At 40.6% G+C, this 20,732-nt stretch overlaps 1 protein-coding gene and 1 long non-coding RNA gene across 2 annotated transcripts in view; one reads left to right on the top strand and one right to left on the bottom strand.

Annotated features, from left to right (window-relative positions):
- The window catches only part of LOC121956267 (Na(+)/H(+) exchange regulatory cofactor NHE-RF2), a 43,031-nt gene extending 34,801 nt beyond the window's left edge, over positions 1-8,230 (top strand). The window contains exons 4-6 of the mRNA XM_042504402.2: positions 4,861-5,014; positions 5,587-5,705; positions 5,818-8,230. Coding sequence (XP_042360336.2) covers positions 4,861-5,014; positions 5,587-5,705; positions 5,818-5,982 — 438 coding nt within the window. The 3' untranslated portion in view covers positions 5,983-8,230. The remainder of the gene's footprint in view (positions 1-4,860; positions 5,015-5,586; positions 5,706-5,817) is intronic.
- LOC148186493 (uncharacterized) lies at positions 4,891-18,122 on the bottom strand. The gene is made up of 5 exons (XR_015779672.1): positions 17,984-18,122; positions 17,695-17,760; positions 17,500-17,561; positions 17,299-17,379; positions 4,891-5,020 (listed from the first exon to the last, which is right to left on the bottom strand). It is a non-coding gene; the product is annotated as an uncharacterized LOC148186493 (long non-coding RNA).
- Positions 18,123-20,732: the final 2,610 nt, after the last annotated feature.

Here is a 20,732-nt window from a genome sequence, read left to right as displayed (position 1 = left end):
CTCAACAGTGCATATGCAGTCTGGACCTCTCACAAACGTGAGGGTGACATCACAGATCATATAAAAAGCGCTTCACGCTCACTTTTCCAGTGGTATTCACATACACACTTGGGGTTAAATTCATGATAGTCCACAGATCTGCTCTACAGTGATTTGACGAGCATTGACGCTTACTCACACAGATCACAAAATAACACGCACACGCGTGTAATCGAACAGCGTTGTCAAGCACAGAACTCTCTGTGTTGCTGTTTTAGGCACAAAAGCTGGGGAAAACATTACAAAGCCAATTCAGAAACTTGTCATGAGTCAGTACTTTGTGGAGTTTCGTATGCCTATGCATGACAGTTGATCAGACAATCTAATCAGAGCTGATCAGATCAATGGACGAGTAGAGCTGCTGCTGCAGAGGCGAGTCAAAGCAAACTTTTAGGCCCCGTGCAATGACTGGTTAAGTTTCACTTCTGCTGCTCCACCTGTGCCCAGAGTATAGGCTCAGCACCCTGTAAGTGCACTGCAATAAAAAACAGAACAGAAGCTTACAATTTATATTACAACAGCGCACCTAAACATCAGTCCAGCTCCAAAATTCAAAAATCAACATGGGGCGCCTGATACTGATATCATGGTGGACCACCACAAATAAATGAATGTGTGGGAAACCCTGCAACCATGTCACCCTCATGATAGACTGTAGTCAACTGATGATCAATTAACTTCTCTTTAAGCTGCAGTTAAAATTTCAGTTTAATACTTCAGTTTATTGACAAACGCTTCTTAATGACATCCCCAACAGACTCAGTTTTACATTGCCTTAAGTGCTAATTAGTACATGCACGCCTCATATTCGCTCGTTTGAGCTTGCCCTTACTCTCTGTAGTCCGGCATGGGAGATGAACAAGATGAACAAATATTGCAATTATTTTCCAAGAGCCTTTATCCATCATTTCAATTACTGTCATTTGCTGAGACATCAGCATAATATCTGTCTGCAAAAAGTTAAAAAAAAAAAAAAAGCTACTCCTGCCACTGAAAAAAACATCACAGCTGCTGCGAGAACATTACATTTCCACTAATTTATCATCCAAATCAGATTTTGAATTAATCTGAGGCCACAAATAGGCTGTGCAGTTGCTGAATCGTGCATTATCTACTGTAACAGCTTCCTTTAACAGCGTCCTGGAGTTTCAACAGGCTTCATCTAAGTCAGTGGTTCTAACTTTGGACCATGACCCAAAAGTGGGTCATGGTCCAAAATGGGTCATGGGTCTATTCTGAATGGACCAGAAGTGACTTGTGAACATGTCAAGTTTGAATATATATATATATACATATATATATATTGAAGTGAAGTGAATCTCTGACACAGAACTTTTATTTTGAAGTGGCATTTCTGTTTAGTCTTTATTTCTTTGTGTTCTTGGCCAACATGTTTACATTTTATGAAACAAAATTAAATATGTAGTAATTTATTGAATGTGTTGACCTTGAACTCATGACTAAGGACAAATATGGACCCTGTAGCTGGACCAATTGGAAACCACAGATCCAAATCACCTCTAATAGCTTAACGCATGACCGCTGTGAAAACTGAGCTCATGAGATTTTGTCTCTTTTTGCAAATCTCAGCTGGAGACCAAACAGTTAAAAGTTACACATAAGTCATATACACAGATGCATTTGAAAATGATCGATCCAAGGTTATTGTGTAGCTGCTCTTACACACACACACACACACACACACACGCACAAACGCACACACACACGCACAAACACACACACTACATCAACCTCTTATTTAAACGCTCTTATCATTAAAATGCAACCCATCTTCTTTGTAGCTTCCATTTTGTTCTCACTTCATGACCTCAAAACACATGAACACAACACACACCTGCACACACACACAAACAAACATGCACACAAGTACACAGGCACATGGGTAAAAAAGACCTTGTAATTATTAAAGCACTAAAATAAGAGCTCTCATTAAAACCAACACTGAGGACACACTACTGTACGTGCGGAAACACCAGAGGCAGGATAAAACTTATACATTAAACATAAAAATAAATAAACATGACATCAGTCAGATATCAGACGTTAAATAAATAAATAAAATACTCAAATAGTAGATAAAAAATAAGGATAATAATACATAAAAACATTTATAAAATAATTCACCATCTAGTAAAACAGTAAAACAGATTATGTCAACTCCAGAGTCCACTGGGTCCTACAGGGGACCTACACTGCAATGGAGACACAAAGACTGAGAGGACTGACTACGAGGCCATTCCTGTAAATGCTCCTGCCTGCTAGGTTTTCCCCAAAGTTCCCGCTATGTAACGCATCTATTGCCCAATCTGGCCCCCGTTCAAAAAAGTTTGTACACCCCATGCACTACATGAAAGATGTGTGAGTAGATTTTAAGTGACTGGACTCTCCATGACTTTGATGAGACATGCACTTCACTTAAACACACACACACACACACACACTAGTATCATGACGCTCCCTGAGGAATCGTCCCGTGAGAAATACGCGTCTGTACTGTTCCGACAGCATGTATTAATTAGCCCAGTGGGCAGAGAGCAGAGTGTATTGTCTTGTGTGGGATGGACTGTTAATGAAGGGCTGTGAAACATGACACAACACCTGTTGTTTGGCCGCATACAAAGATGCTTGTTCTCTCTCTATCAAACTGTCTGTCTGTGTCCCCGGCTGACTGAAGATGTCCGTTTTTTATATCCGTCTTTTGTGTCTGCTTGAGTCCTGGGAAGAGAGATGTTTGATATAAAAGAGAAGAGAGGAGCTGTTCACATTTTCCATCTGTTGATTCCACTCATTCCTGGTGTTGTTTACCTTCCACTCTGTTTTCCTCTTTTCTCTGAAAGACCTATGAAGTCTGACTCACTGCACCTATTTACCTTCAGTCCTGTTTTCTACATTTATTTCACCCTATCTTAATCACCCACAAATGACAGCTAATTTGAACAGTTAGTTTTCCTCCGTCATAAGCGGTGAATTTTAAACAAATTCCCCTTCAGGACTCAGACACCTGAAACCCGCACTATAGCCGCAGCCCAGGAGAGCCATCAATAATTGATTGTGTACCAACACTAACTTGGCGTGGAGCGAGAGAAGCCAAGGTCTAGACAAAGCAGGCCTCCGAATGCACGCAGCATCGAGATAAGAGCACGCAGTAACAGGCTATTGTGTTTTGATAGGGAAATATTGTGACATAGGTGATCAATCACACGGAGACATATTTATTATTTATCTCTGTTGGGCTGTTTCTGTTTCCTGATTGTTGTAAGCTATTTTAGAAAGTATTGACAAGGAGTTTTCTTTTATTGTGGTAATTCCTAACAAAACAGCTGCAGTAACAGCTGTCCTAAATACTTTCCTGGAGCACTGTTGCAAGAATTCATAATTTATAATGAAGAGTTTTTGGTAGGAAGAGTCATGGTAACAGTGTACAATCGGTATATTGTCCCACAGCTCCACCTACTGGACAAATGTAATATCACAGGCTCTCCTTATGTTATGCAGAATGTCAAGAATGAAAAAAGGTGCTATTTTTAAAAATAAATGTCACTCAATCAATCCACTGAAATAGAGAGATTTTTGTTGGGAAAATGTGATTTAGTTGTTTATAACTCCTAAGCAGAATTTCCACATAAGTGAGGCATTTACTGGAGAGAGTGTGGATAAAGTATCGGTCAACCATGGCCACATGTTTCATTTTTTGGACACAAAATTAAGCAAGGGCCACGCCAGAGGTTGTAAACATTTGGGGTTCAGCCCAAACCCAGAGGGTTCTGGGGGCATGCTCCCCACTGAGATTTTTTCTCCTATTTGAAGCAGCTATATGCACTATTTTCCAAGCCATTTACGATAACAAAACACCAAAAAATTTGTACGTCATTTTGGGGAAAACATAATAGTTCCTGAGGAAAAAATCATCCTGTGTCCTTTTTTGCATCCAGCTTTTTCCGAATAACAAAACAAATGTTGAGCTTAACTACTTTTCACTCCTACCACTGAAGAAGAGGCAAAAAAATATTTAGAAGTCTGATGGTAGTAGTTGCATAACAAAGGTGTGGTAGGTATGCGGTGTAAACAGCAGTACTAATCTTCAAACCTTTTTTTGTTATACTACTACAAATGTTTGACAAATGTGCTACATTTGAATCCACGCCAGAATAATGTGGACTGCTCTAATCGCAAATCAAGAATCCCAACAATAACTTTGCTATTTGTTTACATTTTGGCGGGCGCACTAAAAAAAAAACAACAAAGCCAAAGAAAATGTGTTCTCTAAAACTCTGAATGTAAGACCAACACCAGAACATTTACTCGATTGCATCAGATTTCTTTGGCAAATAGCACAGAAGGATAAACAAATGGATATATATTATTATCTGATTGAAACATTATTTTAAAAACCTAAAAGATTTGGGACTTTTCTTTAGAAAGATTCTGATTTGATTCAGTTTAATTTCAGTAAAAACTGAAAGCAAAGCAGCTGATTTTTATTTTCGCTACACGCTTACTTACCTACATACTTACACACTGTAATGAGAATCATGTCCTAATCATGAAACAGAAATTGCTATCTGACCAGATACTATGGATGGTTTTATCTGAACATGCATAATGTTTTAGTTTAGCTTCTTAGTCCCTTGTGGTTAACTGTGTTTACCAACATCTGTGGACATCCAGAGGACATGTAAAATCACCTAAAAACTTTCACAGTGTGCTTTAAGAGCCATAAAGAGCTATAAGCGGCAGTTTACAAAACCAAATGTCCTCCCTCCTCACCAGAAACCCTGAATTTTTCTTTGTGTTTTCCAGGTGAACGGTGTGAACATCGAGGGCATGCGGCACGCAGAGGTGGTGGCTTTCATCAAGAAAGGGGGAGATGAGACCTGGCTGTTGGTGGTGGACCCGGACACAGACGAACACTTCAAGAGGAGGGGGGTCGTCCCCACAGTCAGCCATCTCAGAGGTAGGACTGTACTAACAAAAGGTCTAATGAATGTATTGAATTACAAGGCTGTAATTCTAAAATATATTAACCTGGACACACACTCACCAGGATTCAAATACACTCAAAACAGTCTCCCCAATGTACTGATTAAAAAAAAAAAACTGCTTTGCTACTACAGGTAACCACTTAGCGCTGCCTGATATAATAATTACCAAAAGTAATTATAATATTAAATTAATATGACAAATTACCATAATTTTATTCATTTATTTGTTCCTCCTGTGGACAGGTGTTGTAAATTAGTGCTTTACTACAAATACTAAACACAGGGCATCTGGTTGTGCATAAATGTACAGTTTTAATGCTGTTGATATGCTAATATTAATAATAATTTGCATTTGTTGTATGACTATGGGGACGTCAGGGGTTTTTCTGTTATGTCAGGGGATTCTGCACTGAAAATGGGATTCAGATCAAATCACTATTTGTTTTTTGTTTCTTCATTGCTGTTTCTGAATGGAAAATCCAAAGACCAGAAAGTGCACTGGCATTTATTGCTCTCTGTGCTCACTGTTTGTTTGGTTTTTCAGACTACGATGGTCCGTCCATTTCCAACGGCTCCCCGAACCCTCAGATCAACGGCAGCTCCACCACACAGTCCATCAGGTCCACACACTCCGACCTCAGCAGCCAGGGCAACAGCACACAGGTGGGCCTGGACACGTGATCATGTCTGTTTGACCTTTTATCTTTCACATGATACTCAGCACCCTCAACCTTTTTAATCTCTCGTTCCATTTTTAATCATATTCCCCATCTAGCTGGCGGATGACGACGGCGGCCGGCTGATGGACCCCTTCGCTGAGATGGGCCTGAGTCTGAGCGCTACGGCGGCAGAAGAAAAGCTGAAGGTCCACGCCAAAGAAAAGAAGAAGGCGCCGCAGATGGACTGGATGAAGAAATACGAGCTGTTCAGCAACTTTTGAGACTTTTCGCTCCAATGACACAATAAACACCAGAGATACGAGCTCTCCGCAGCTCTCTCCCTCATACAACAGAAGATATTTTGTTCCAACATGACGAAAGGAAAAGGTTGTGCGATGGGTTTCACTTTTTTAAACCACTTCAGAGACTCTTTAACACCTACTTATCCCTCTTCAAAATAAAGTGCTGGCTGACTGCAAAAACTGTGTACACTTTGCTAAAATCACACTGTTCAGAAGGAGGAGCATCTTAAAAAGCTCCACATACATGGACTTCTATCAGATGGGGGAACATTTTCACAGTTTTGCCTGAATCCCTGTCACTTTTTCTCTACTTTAATCATCCCATTCTCCCAGAGACTCAAACAAATGAGGGAGACAGTTATTTTTATATTTAAAAAAAAAAATTATAAACAACTATAAAAAAAAAAAAAAAAAACAGTATCCCATCATCATGGACTGCATTTTAGAGAGTTTTATGGACACTGTGACATTAATGATTGTGGACGCTGTGGGAGTTTTGGCCCATCGGTCAGAGGAAGCCCAAAGATGGCAGAAGATCACTGTGAAAGAGTCGAGACCCTCCACCTCCAGCCCACACACACTTTTGATAATAATCTCTGACAAAAAAAGGATGGCGGTGTGTGCTGGTTGTGTTTAATGTTTCCTACATTTATTTTGTACCTAGAGTTAATTAACCCTTTGAAACCTGGAGCAAAGTCACTTTTTTTTTTTCTTTTAGATGCCTTCACAAGTATTTAAACCTTTAAACCCTGGGCACATTGGTGTGAATTCTTTCAAAAACATGAAAAAAAAATGCAACGAGCTACTTGGTAGGAAATGATCCACAAATTAGAAGTTATTAGTAGGTCACAATTTTTTTTAAAGGTCTAGTGAAAACAAAGAACGCTAAGAAAAAACAACCTATTTAATTAGGCTATCAAAATTACATGTTTAAAATTATGTTACAGAATTATAATACTTTTTAAGCAATTCTTTTAGGTATTTTTTCTTCTTTTTTAACTTAATTTTTTTTTTACACTTTTTTCAGGTTATTTTCTTGTAATTTCTTCTTTCGTTTCTCATTTCCTTCTTCCCTTTTTTAAAGAAATAACGCCAGTTTGCTCAGGTTTTAAGGGGGTTACATCAGGATAAGGCAGAAATCTGGAAAAGGCCAAAAAACAGCAGAATTTGAAAAAACACCTGGCTGGTCTAACCTGCATAATGGTAGCAACAGGAAGTTTGCTGATCTAGCAAGGAGTTGGGGCTGTCTGATCCCCTGCTGTTACGGTTTGTGCTGGCTGGATTTTAAGTGAGGTGGAGGACAAACTGATTCGCTGAAGTTATCTACATCTTAAAGCCTTTCGCTCCGATTAGCAGAAGGCTAAACTATTGGCAAAGTCTCTCGTCAGGGCTAGATTTTCTAAAGCCTGGAAACAGAGTCAAGAAGAGGTGCAAAATCCTTCTTTCCTCTCAGTCCACTTAAATAACAATATGTTCAAAGTTTATTATAACATATTTTCCATAAACTGCCTACCCCAGCTTTAACTGATCATCAGATTAGCCCGGCTTTACTTGTTATTTTAGCTTTCAGTCTTAATAAACGTATCACCACTAACCTCTTTTCCTAAAGTGCTCCACATGTGCATAACCAAGGAAAGCACCACTAACATAATGATAAAGAAAACACGGGAAACTGGAAGGTCAAAGAAAGAAATGTTCTCTCAGGCAAATTATATGAAGGAGTAAATACTTGAACGCTTGATGTGTACAGCAGAGGGCAAACTGACACCACAAATACACTCTCCTTTCAGCGTTTAAACTAAACAGAGTGGGTGTTTATTCTGGCTGTTTCACTGGGGCTGTGTCGGCCTGTTTCTTAGTTAGGGAAAGAAACATCCTGGAGATACCCATTGGTTGCTCAGCAGCAGCTTCCGACCTAGAAACAGTTCAGCACAAAAGTGCAAATTATCGTTTTAACACTTTGTTTTCTGTACGGATTAAACAAACAAGAGATAACATTATAAAGGAACAGTATAACCAAAATTAAAAATACATATTTTTCATCTTTCCTGTTTTGATATTTATCAGTCTAGATTGTTTTGGTGTGAGTTGGCAAATGCTGGAGATATTGGCCGTGGGGATGTCTGGATACAGTTGTTTTTTTGTTTTTTTGTTGTTGCTGTTTCACACACATAACGGCATAAAATCCAAACAGGTAAAATTTAAGAAATAGATTAGGAGAGGCTTATACCAACAGAAACCCTCAACTAAAAACAACAAAAAATAACAAAAAAGAAAGAAAAATAAAGAAATAATGGGACTAGATGGTGCTAGGCTTCTTGTGCGCATAGCGTTCTTAAAAATTAAAATGCTCTTGAAATGCACGCTTCATTCTCCCTAGTAATACAGGTGGTGGGTGTAGTTTGATAGGAAGAAAATAATAATTCTTGCATGCTCAAAACAACGTCTGTGGATTATCTTGAGTAACTGGGTCGTGATTTCAGGAAAGACACTTTGCTCTTGTTGGGCTTTTTTAATGGATTTTTTTGGCACTTTGAGCACCACAAGCCATCTAATTCCCTTTTCTGCAGGGGGGGGGGACATCTCAATAACCAATATCTCCAACACTCAGACCAAAATATTATAGCTTGATAATTAAGACTATAGGTAAGAGAAAAATGCATGTTTCTGTTTTTGTGGTGAACTGTCCCTTTAATTAGTGAGCTTTAGAGGCATTAGGCTAGCTGTTTCTAGTCTTTATGCTAACTGGCTGCTCACATTAGCTTCATATTTACCCTACAGACACAAAAGTGGGACAGGTCTTCTCATATAACTTCCCACCAGACAGCAAATAATGTACGATTCCTTTAATTACAAAAAAGGGAAAGGAAAGAGAGGGGGGGATGGGGGGGTTAAGATTTAAAAGTGCAGCGAGCGGCAGCAGAAGGCACGTTTAAAGGATGTGGTCAGCTGAAGTTTGAGCAGAGTGTGAGCAGGTCGTGGGGTAGAAGCTGCACAGTGAGGTCAGAGATGCCCTGGAGGATCGAGTGAAAGAGACTGTGGGAGCCACGAAGCTTACCGAGGATTATTACACACACACAGGCACAGCTGTCATACACACATTTGGAGCACGAGCTGTGTGTCTGTTGAGATGGTGCACATGCTGCAACCCATGCAGTGTTGGTACGATGCATTACAGCAAGTTGGGGGAGTCAATTTTGTTGACCTGTTGTCTTTTTTGTACCCATTCACACCTTTTACAGAGCCGTCGCTAACATTCGTGTCCTCATCTTCGTATGTCAGTCTGTGGGTGCAGTGTGGCTCGCTCTGTATGTCCTGACAGTCACAACAAAAAACTCTATGCCACCATGGCTGATGTATATACAGTAAAAGCATACAGTATATATGGCAGGTTGCATTTTTTTCAATAAAGTGTGACAATGGCGTTTTTTGAATATATTAAATTGTCTCTCATGCCTTCTCTAGTCTGTCCTCTTGTCTCTTGAATTCTCAACATTTTCTTTTCCATTTTTCTCACACGCTCTGCAAGCCCGCACGTTGTTTTGAACCTCTTTACGCAACTGAAACTATCATTTTCTCACATTCCTCCTTTTTACTGGTCTCTCTTTTACTACAATATCGCTCGTTTCCTCTCTTTCTTTCCCTCTCAACCCCCGCTCTCTCTCTCTCCATCTCTCTTGCTGAGGATTATGCCGGCGTTCAGTTTCAGTTTCAGCCTGTTCTCACAATTCAGCACCAGCCAGCTGCTGTGAGCTTTCAGGCCACGCAAAGGTTAAACAGAGGTCAGAAGTGTATTCGTGTGAACATGACGTGACGGAGGCTTTCGTGAGTGGATGTGTTGAGGTGTGTAGTATGGCTGTATTTTCTGTATGTGTCTGCATCTTTATGCGGTCTGTGTATTTAGTCTTAGATAAGACAGTGGAGAAATGAGTGCTCAGATGATTTACTGAAGTAGAAGTACTGAAACAACAATGTAAAAATACTCCAATGCAAATAAAAGTCTTTCATTTAAAATGATAAATCCTAAAAGTTCACAAGTTAAATTAGCAAAATTTACTTAAACTTTTAAATGTAATAAAATTGGTTGGGCAGAAAATTGCCACCTTTTCTAATGTATTATAGAGTTAGGGTGTTAGATTTTTAATACTGATGCATTAATGTGTAGACAGCACTGCTGTTGTAGCTGACTGAGGCAGATTTTAACAACTAAAGATTTTCAGAAGTAAATGAGTACAAGAATATTGTATTCAAATAAAAGTACAAGTGCAAAAATATATGTAACTAAAAGTAAAAAGTAGGTCAGTTAAAATGTATTGTATAACTGTGACTGATTATCAACATCAGAAAAAAGAGCCAAAACCAACAATAAATTCAGTTTCCATGAACGGCAGCCAGTGTATACAACTGATTATGAGCTATAACTATAAAGCCACCCTCATCAGTGTAGTTTGACCAGAATTAAAGAGAAGAAACTCAAGAAATTACACAAAAATGATAAAATAAAATAAAAAGTTAAAAAAAAAAAGAGAGAAAAATGACCGGTTGCTCTGTAGACTATAATCACATGTAGGTCAAAAACTTGTGTCGGGTGTTCGTGGAAAATGGGAATGAAAAGGATAGACAGGAAGGAAATCCAGGCAATCCAAAAGTGTGAATACCATGAAAAAAACGAGGAGAAATCGTAGTATTTAGCCACTATAATAAAGGCTTCTTGATGTAATATCCTGCTCGTTTTCAGGTGCTCATGGAAATCCTTACTAATAAATAAAAAGTCTTTGGACACCAGGACGGGTGTGATGTCCAACAACAGCAGAATAAATTGTCACCAATGCGGACAACGCAGAGATGTGTTCAGAGTATAAACACGTTACATCAAAGGTGAAACTTTGCCGTTTTTTTACTGCGTAGTGGACACGCAAAACTGCTTCTAGGCAACTCAGTGGTTGTTTGTATTCTCATCTGTACAGAGAGTTTACTGTATATGTTGTTGTGCATCCTCGAAGTCTTTCACCATCTGCTCGAGATTTAACTTCTCTGGGTGTTCATTCTCAAAGTCATAGTAAAACCAGTCCTCTGTGGCCCAACTGCACCCCTGAAAGTCTTCACAAACATCAGAAAGTCCTCACACACCTCGCTGAAGGTAAAAGTTTGGACGCGGAAATCACCACAAGAGGATCCACCATAAGCATGTTAGCATAAAATCTTTTTTTTTTTTACTTTTCAGAGGCAACTTTTAACTTTTCGCTGTGAATGAATTACCAAACGGGCCTAAGGGACACAAGTCTAGGGGCCCAAAGAGTCAGAGGGCCCCCCTGGCCTTCACCTGCAAATGTCACTCAAATGAATGACCAAGAAAACACTCCAAATGAACACAACAGGACACAAAATTATCACGAAGAGATTCAAAGGAACTGCAAATAGACATAAAGTACTTACAAAAAGAGGCAAAACAACCACAAAGAAACACAAAATGACTACAAAGTCACAAAAAACTACTACAAGATCTGTGCCCGGGGACCCACTGTCTCGTCAGCCCATCATAAACAATTACCAGGACCTTTTTATGACTTTTGTTTTTACTTTGAAACAGATACCACATGAAAGTTAAAGAAGTAAAAGTATCAGTTAAAAAAAACAAAAATCCTACAAGTAGACAGTTAAGTAGTTTAGTCCGGTGATTCTAAACCAGAGTTAGGCCACAGTGTGACTTTATTAATCTGAGGGGTCCTGAAATCATTAATGAAGAGGAAAACACAGATTTGTGTTTGTGTTTTATACTTTTATCTTAGGTATATTTGTGGGAAAAAAAATGATAATTTTACCACTTTGGGCCTTGAACAGTTACTTAATCCCTTGAAACCTGAGCAAATTGGCTCAATTAATTTCTAAGACATTGGAAGAGCAACTTATCAAGAAATGGACAAAAATTAGCAAGAAATGAGTAAAAAGTTGCAAGACAATTACCGTCAAATAACAAGAAAGAAAAAGATTTTTAAAAAGACCTCAAGAAAGAAATAAATATATTTTTTTCCTTTTTTTTAAAAAGTAGTATTAAGATATTTTTTTAATAATCCTCCCCAGCTAATTTTCAGATCATTTCCTTATCACCTTTTACTGTTTTCTGCAGTTTATGTGGTATTTCTTGCCAAGTTGATCTATTTGTATTTCCCATGTTTTTGAAAGAAATAAAAACAAGTTTTTCAGGTTTCAGAGTTTGAAATGCTCGTAAAAAAGACATCTGAAAGCAGCACAAAAAACTAATGTTGATCCTGGTGTTAAAGAGTTAAATAAAATCGGGAAAATGTCTCTTTGGTAGAACAGACAACAACTAGATTTGACGGATCACATGATCAGTCAGTCGTTCACATGCTGCCAGAAATCTTAATGCGACTATGACACTATGTACCAAAAATGGACAAGAACAACATCTGTCAGTTAGGAAGAAACTAAAACATCCTGTGTGTCCACTAGGTGGCGCATCTTCAGCATTTACCATCCAGGAAGTAGGCTAAGCCAAACCCTGGTAGCGTGAGGCTGTGGGTACATCCAGTGCCCTACCTGATCTTTGTGGAAATGTAATGCCACACGTGGGCACATTATCAAGCTCCCTGGAGGTTACGGCAAGGCCGAGTAGTGACGCCAGCACATGAAAGGACAGGCCCAGTTCAAAGCGCTCTGTGATTTCGGGGCAGTAAAAGCAGGAGAACAGAGGCAGAGAATAGAGCCACAGGTGGGCACTTTCTGTTTAGCCTGTCTCAACCAATACAGGCATTTCTACTTACTATTGATGATAGATGATTGCTTGTTTTGCACCCAAAGGTTTCTGTCTTCCTGCAGGCTGCTGGACTTAAAATTTTCAGTATAAACCTTCTGTTTTTCAGTTTTCACCTTTACTTTTGTTTTGTTTTTTTCCATCGCCGTCCCACCCAAGTTCGAGTGCCACCCATGTAACAGTGCCAGGGCTGCCTGGGATGCAGCGGTGCCCGCAAGGAGAGAGAAACCAGAGATTGACAGGGAGGGGGAGACAGAGTGAGATGGGAGAGGAGGAGGAGGGGGTGTGTGTGTCCCCATGGCAACTGTGTGTTTTTGTTAGCGCTCGTGAGTCAGACAAGCAGTGACTCACAGTCAGGAGGAAACACACACACACAGTCACATTCATACTCGCACTCCCACTCACTCAAAGGGAAGCCAAATAAGGACAGCTACACCAACATGCACGGAGAGGGAGAGCGAGAGGGCAGAAAAAAGAAAAGATAGAGAGAGAGAGAACGAGTTGGGTGATTTGTGCTGAACCCGAAAAATCAAGAAACAAAAAGAAAAGTTGCAAGTAAGAGATGAAAGGAGAAAAAAAACAAAGAGATGAGACGGGAGCGTGCGCGCGCCAAAATGGAGGGAAGCCGAAGCACCAGAGGGGCACGGGTGCGGGCACATACCATCTCCCAAGAGCGCCCTTCACATGGGTGGGGGTAGCGGAAACACACACAGACACACCCAGTTTGTGCACACCTTGGCTTAACTCGCTAAACCACCCATTTATTGTCTGACGCCTACACGTTTGGGAAGGCCACCTGGTTGTGCTCAACACGCTTCTGTAAATCTTTTTTAGCGACACACTAGAAAAAAATAACAAGTTTAAGAAAGCAGAGAGTTTTTCTGACTAATGTTTTCGCAGTGTGAAAGTAATGTCTGATTGTTCTCGTGTCCCTTCTGACTGATGGTTTATTTTCCCATGACCTGTTGTTCCAGTAGAGAAGTCCTTAAGTTGATGGAGATGACTAACTTTATTTACACTGAGGAGTCTGCAGATTTGTGTGTGTAGGCTGTGATTTACGCACAGTTAAAGACTATGGCTCATCCCCCACTGAATGTGTGTTTTGGCTTCTGTTGACCCTGACAGAGTGGCAGAAAATAGACCTCCGTGCAGACCCCTTAATCTCCCGGCAAAGATGTATCATTGTGTTTTTACAGAATCGTAAAAGTTGATATATTGAAAGTTCTCACCGCTCCACTTCACAGAGCTGACTGCTAACTTCCACTCAGCGGCTTTATGACTCTTTCCATCTTTTTTTTTTTCTTGTGCTCTTCATTCAGTTCAATCCGGTCAGCTTTAATGGCATGATTCATGGATGGATCACTGCTTGGGCCTACCGGGCACAAGCCCAGGGGCTCAAAGTGTCAGGGGCCCCTGTGGCCTTCATCTGCAAAATGTCCCTCAAATTACCGACCAGGCAGAGACTCAATATTAACAGAATAAGACAGAAGAAGACCACAAAGATATTCAAAGGAGCTGCAAGGAGACACAAAATAACTACAAAAAGTGGCAAAACAACCAATAAGAGACAAAACATGACCAAAAAGACAAACAGTTATGACAAAAACACACAAAAGACCATAAGGAGATGCAAAAGAACCGCAAAGAGACACAAATGACCACAAAAAGACACAAAACAACCTCAAAGACTAAGAAAAAGACGAGGAAAGACCACAAAGTGATGCAAAGGAACTGCAAAGAGGTACACAATAACTTCAAAAACAGGCAAAACAGACAGACAGAGACACAAAATGACTACAGAGATATAAAACAACCAAAAAGACATAAAATTATGACAATGAGAGATGAAAATATCACTAAGCGATGTAAAAGAACTGCAAAGAGACATGAAACTACAAAAAAGGGGAGTAACAGCCCCAAAGAGACACAAAAAGATTACACGGGACACAAAATAAGTACAAAAATGGGCAAAACAATCACACAGAGAGATAAAATGACTACAAACAGACAAAAACAAACAAAAGAAAAAAAACAAAGAGTCACAAAAAGACCACAAAAAGATGTAAAGGAACTGCAAAGAGACACAAAATAACTACAAAAATGGGCAAAAACCCCCACAAAGACACACAAAATGACTACGAAGAGGCAAAAAAGACCTAAAATTACCAGAAAGAGACAAAAAAAAGACCACAAAGAGATGCAAAGGAGCTGCAAAGAGACAAAATAAAACAAGCAAAACAACTGCTGAGAGACATGAAATGACTACAGAGGCAAAAAAAAACCCCTAAACATTATCGCAAAGACACACAAAACCACAAAAAGATGCATAAGGACGCAAAACAACAATTAAAATAGGCAAAACCTCCACAAAGTCTGTGTTTTGCTCCTGTGTAGGAGAGGTAGGGGGGCCTTTTGCATATCTGTGCCCAGGGGCCAAATGTCTCATAATCCACCCCTGGAAATACTGCTAAAGCTTTGGTACTTAAACTGTGAATAATGACCAAATTTAGGTGCAAGGTTATTTGCCACCACTGCAGAAAGTCATACTGAAAGTACAGTAATACATATGTTTGCCATTTAAAGTTTAACACATGAACTCTTCCAAAATCTAGAACAATTCAAATGTATCTCATTTTCTTTGTGTGCAACTTTCTCCTACTTCAGTCTCTCTCTGTACCTCCAGTGTTCGAAAGTTCAGCCCGAAACAGCCAATCAGAGGCCAGTGTTGATGATCCTTCTTGTCAGTTTTATCTCCGTAGAGATAACACACTAAAAGTATCACCTGCCCTCCAACGGCCGTGGGTTATTTCACCTATTTTTGGAGTTTAGCAACAGCAGCAAAGCCAAAGTACATATTGCAACTTTGAACAGAGCTCCAGTTAAAAAAAAACAAGATGCCTTTCTCAATAAAAATCAGTCCGTTTTTTCTCCGGGCGTGTTTAAAGACAGATTCTTCCCCGCTCTGGTTTCATCCCCATACAGCAGGTGAGCAGCAGGTGGAGAAAGAAATGGCACAGAGGTTAGAAGTTTTATTGGGGATAGAGGGGGCAGGGTCAAAGGTCAGCGCTAAGTGGGCAGGCCAGCTGGGAAACAGCGTTGAAGGCTGATGTCGGAGCGGGGAAGCTAACGAGGGAGAGGGGAATGTGGTGCGGAGCTGTAAAGGGTACAGGAATTGGGGAGTGTGTGCGTCTGTTAACACACAAGTGATTAATGAGACGGAGGAAGTCACCCGGCTGTGTGTCACTCCACATGATGTCAGCGGTTGAACAGAGGAACAGAAACGCCATATGGCCACAGATAGGCTTCCTCTCTCGTTGACCACCACAAACAAAGAAAATTACTGTCTTACGTGTACTGTACTCTACTTGTAATCACTTCCTCAAACAGAAAGACAAACATAACCATCGGCCAGTTGCACAACTACATTTCATTCTTAACTTTTTTTTCGTAATAGTTCACTTCTTTATTCCTCTTTTTATAACTGCAGTGCCATTAACAACATTTCTACCAGCATTCAGTTCTCAGTGATTCGTCTAGTTTGCAGTTTCGTTTTTAATTTTTCTTTTAATATGTTCTTTTGTTCTTTCCCCATCATGTTTAATTTTATTGTTAGTACTATTATTCCTGTGTTTACTGCTAATATTCTCTGAATTGTACCTACTCTTATTGGTGTGCATTGCTGTTGTTATTTTTGTGTTGTAATTTTTTCCTCCTTGTTTAACTCTCGTTTAAATTTTGTTTGGTCTTAATTCTGTATTATCATCTGGCTCTGCAAGAAACTCTTCTTGCTTGTGCTTTGTCTTGTTTGTCAAAGCACTTTGTAAACTCAGTTTTTAAAGGTGCTTTATAAAAAATGTTATTATTATTATTCTAATTGCTGTTTCAACCTGTATCGTCCCTGTAAAAAGTCTTAAAGGGCACTGAATTTATATAAAACAGAGTCTTAACTGGTATTTAAATACCTTAAATCAATCTTTTAAAATGCTGACATAGGGAGCACAAATTTTAGAATTTATCTTTTCCCAAAATCACATATGGTAACATATTTTTTCAAATTATTTACCGAATGCTGAATGCACTAATGTCACACAGATCAGGACATCCGAACCAACAACACTCGTACTTTGCTTTCAGCTTTGTTTTCCGCTGTCTGCTACCTACCTGTCACTGTCAGTCATGACAGCATGGGTGAGAGGGACAAATTGTTCAGGAATAAGCTGATTTTTATTGAGCAATTGATCATCCTCTCACATTCAATTTCGCCTCAAATAACTACAAACAGCCACAGTATGGCACCCGTGGACCCACTCAAGTTCTTTAAAACTATCAAAATCACATACTATAAAAACCAAAAGTTTGAGCTGCCAAGCTCAGGTCTCGTTGACACAGAATGACCCTCTAAGTAGCCAGATAATTAAGTGTCATGGGACAACACTGAACATGAAAAGTTCAGTAATTTAATTAATCACAGAGGCACTCTTATCCTACAGACGTGTCTTTGGCCAGTTATAATCTGTCCTCACCTGTGAATCCTCGGACTGATGGTCAGTGCTGCAGCCTGGTCTCTGTCCTGACTGCTGTGTGCTGCTTTCTCCCTGCTCTATCTATTGCAATACAGACAAAAAATATGTGCAAAGAAATTTTAGAAGAGTAATTCTGAAATAGCTGTGGCGATATTCTATAAATATATTTCCCTTTAGCCATGAGTTACAATCTCTCCTCACCTGTGAAGCCTCAGTGCTGCAGCCTGGTCTCTGTCCTGACCACTGCACGCTGCCTTCCTGCTCTGTCAATTGCAATAATACAGATTTTTTTAAAAAAATTAAGAGTAGTAGTTGTGAAATTGCTGTGGAAATCAATCTCAAAGTCACTTTTATGCTGCAGATATATTTTCTCAGCCAATTATAATCTCTCCTCACCTGTAAAGCCCTTGCATGACCATCAGTGTTGCCTTCTGGTCCACCTTCTTCTCCTCCCTGCTCTTTCTGTTGTTGCATTAAAGATTTAAAAATGTGTGCAAAGCAATAGTGAGCACATACTCTGTGCAGAAATTAAGGAGCTAGCTAGCTTCATGCTACTCCTAGCATGACGCTAGCTAGCCGGCCATAGCTAACAATAACATTAGTGTTATCGAGCTATACTGGCGTCTAATTCATTTAATATCATTTGGCGAACATTATCAGCAGGCAGCAGCGTTATTCAACTTACACGGTTTGTTCAGAAGAAGGCGTGCAGGGGTTTTTGCCTCTTGCCGGTTGGTTTGCTGCATATTATTTAGGGTACTTTACGTAAAACTGACAGTTCAGAGAAGTGCTGCCCGCGCGCGTCTCAAATGCGTCACGTGATCACAACAAGACAGCGCGTGTACGCCACCGCCTATTCATGGTGCGTTTGTATACCGCTCGGAAAAACGATGTAGGAGAGGTTACAAATGCATTAAACGGTTGTAAAAAGTGTGGGGGGACATGTCCCACGCGTACCCCGCGTCCGATACGCGCCTGGCAGAGGGCATCACCCAAAAAAGAAATAGAGGAGTAGGAGAAAATGAAAAGCAGAGAGCCAAAAAAAAGGATGGACCTTTGGCACTTGAATAGCGCTTTTCCAGTCTTCCTACCACTCAAAGCCCTTTTACACTACATGTCATATGCACCCATTCACACACAAATTTGAAAAATGAGAATGTTTGTGACCTCACCACCATATTGGAAATAGGTGACCAAAGCATCAAGCACCGCCCACTGGCCAGAGCCAACTTTCTCATTTTACAGCTAAACAGTACACTAAAATGTGTGTCTGAAATGGCCACTGCAGTAACAGAATGTTGATACATATTTGATCAGCGCTGCCTAGTTTGGCAGTTTGACCCAACATGTTCTTACTCTGAACTCATCACATGGTGCTGCTCTGTCAGGACCTTCTGCGTCAACCTGTGACGTTTTAGGTATCCTTGTGCGTCAGCTGTTTACATTAGGGGTCAAGGCTAAGGTGATGTCAACAAAGCCTGGTGGTGGGATGACGTCATGGTGGGATGACGCAGCCCATTACCGTGATGTCAACTAAAGCACATGGTGGGCTGAAGCTGCACGGTCCTTCTGTTCACAGAAAAGTGTGGACTGTCACAATGGTTAGGATCAGGCAACAAAGTCACAGATGGTTAGTTTTCGGCAAAAGAGGCACATGGTTATGGTAGACCCCCCCCCACCACCATTACCACCACACACACATACACACACATGCACACATAAAAACAAACTCCGGACTACTGCTCTAAAGTTGGTTTTTCGTGGGACCCATCCGCCTGTCCTATGACCACACTCGTGCTCCTAACATTATGTGGTTACTGGCACTGTCCTTCAGCCTTTCAGGTGCACGCGACCGGTTTCATCCAGCTGCGTTGCCAAGTGATGCCGCCCGTGCGTGTTGCATGTGGATGTTTAACGTGGCTTCTGGCATCAACATCCTATGCCGACTGCACTGACGGAGCGGCGCTATTTCACAAGTTTGGACTGAGAACAGGTTTTTGACCACAGTTCAGTTCAGCAGTGACTGACATGATTGACAGCTGTGTAAGACACTCCCCGGCTCTGCTTGGTTGTTTTCGGTGCACCGCGGTTGATTATGGAGGCAGTCAAACAGAGGTGACATGATGTTTTTTTTCTGTGTTATGTATTACTCTCGGAATATTGTGACAATTTCAGCATATGTGACAGAAAGTTATTTTCATAAAAGTTACCAACTGTGCCTTTAAGCTGTAAATAGAAGGCTCTGTGATGATACTCTGCCACATGTGTTTTTAATTTTTCCATCTCTCTCCTTGATTTACTCTCTCTCTCTCTCTCTCTCAGCCGCTCCCGTGCTATGAGCCGACTTTAAGAAAATCCACCTCTGTTTCCTCTGTGTTTGTGTGACCTGAGAACTCATCTGTTCACCGGGTTTCACCGCCAGCCAAGACCCCAATAGCTGGGCTGCGCTTCAGCTGGCCAGCTGGCTGACTGGGTGGTCAGCTGGTTGGTCGACAGACCGGTTGGCTGGATGTCTGATTGGCTGGCTGGATGAAAGGATGGATGGTTGGATGTCTGTGTCAGCAGAAATGCCAAGCAGCCTTGAGGGACTGGAAGGAGATGCCGCTATCAGAAAGGGGAGCGATACAGGGAGGAGGTGAAAGGGAGTTAAAATAGTAGGAAAAAGTAAGGAGTCACATCGCATAAAAGTTGTGTTGTGTAAGATAATGAATCAGCGTTGAGAGGGGTCAAAGTCAAGCAAATGAGGGCAGAAAGAAAATTGAGCAAGAAAGGGGTTTGTAAAGGTGGTCTTGGCTGGATATTTTTAGCATGTGGAGTGGGAGAGGGCGGTATCTTCTCAAGGGGTTTTTCCAGAAGAGTATATTTAGAGCCGGGATGTGTAAAAAAGACAGAGAGGGGAGAACAGGAGGGATGTGCACTGTACACTAATGCCAGTCTGATGTAAGAGTCTGCAATAGGACCACACACATTCCTTTTATTCTCTCTGCGGCTATTTCTGCCTCTTACTCATTCACCTGTTGACTCACTGGATCATATACAAAGTGCACATATAGCATGTATGTACTCTGACTCCCTTAAATATAAATCGTAAATTCAACTGATGTTTTTCACCCATCTAGGCCTCTCACAAACTCCCAAAACATTCACATTCTTGACCCAGTTTTGAAGCCGCTTCTTGACAGTGAACGCCCTGCAGACAGGTCGAACATTTAAAAAACTGCCGCTGCCCAACAGCTTTTCAGCACATCAACTAACACCAGGCATTCCAGACACCACAAATCAGACAGAGATTTTCCAGCTAATGTGGTACAAAGTTGAAGAGAGAGCAAGAGACACACACAGCTGAAAAAGCAATGCTAATAATAATGAGGGAAATGAGAGAGAACTGAGAGAAAAGAGAGCAGTGTGGTCTCCATGTAGCTCACTAAGGATAA

This window comes from Plectropomus leopardus, chromosome 18, assembly GCF_026936395.1.
Source record: "Plectropomus leopardus strain MGB_pleo_1.0 chromosome 18, ASM2693639v1, whole genome shotgun sequence".
Taxonomy (NCBI): domain Eukaryota; kingdom Metazoa; phylum Chordata; class Actinopteri; order Perciformes; family Serranidae; genus Plectropomus; species Plectropomus leopardus.
Note: the sequence above shows the minus strand (reverse complement) of the source record. Positions and strands in the feature narration are given on the sequence as shown.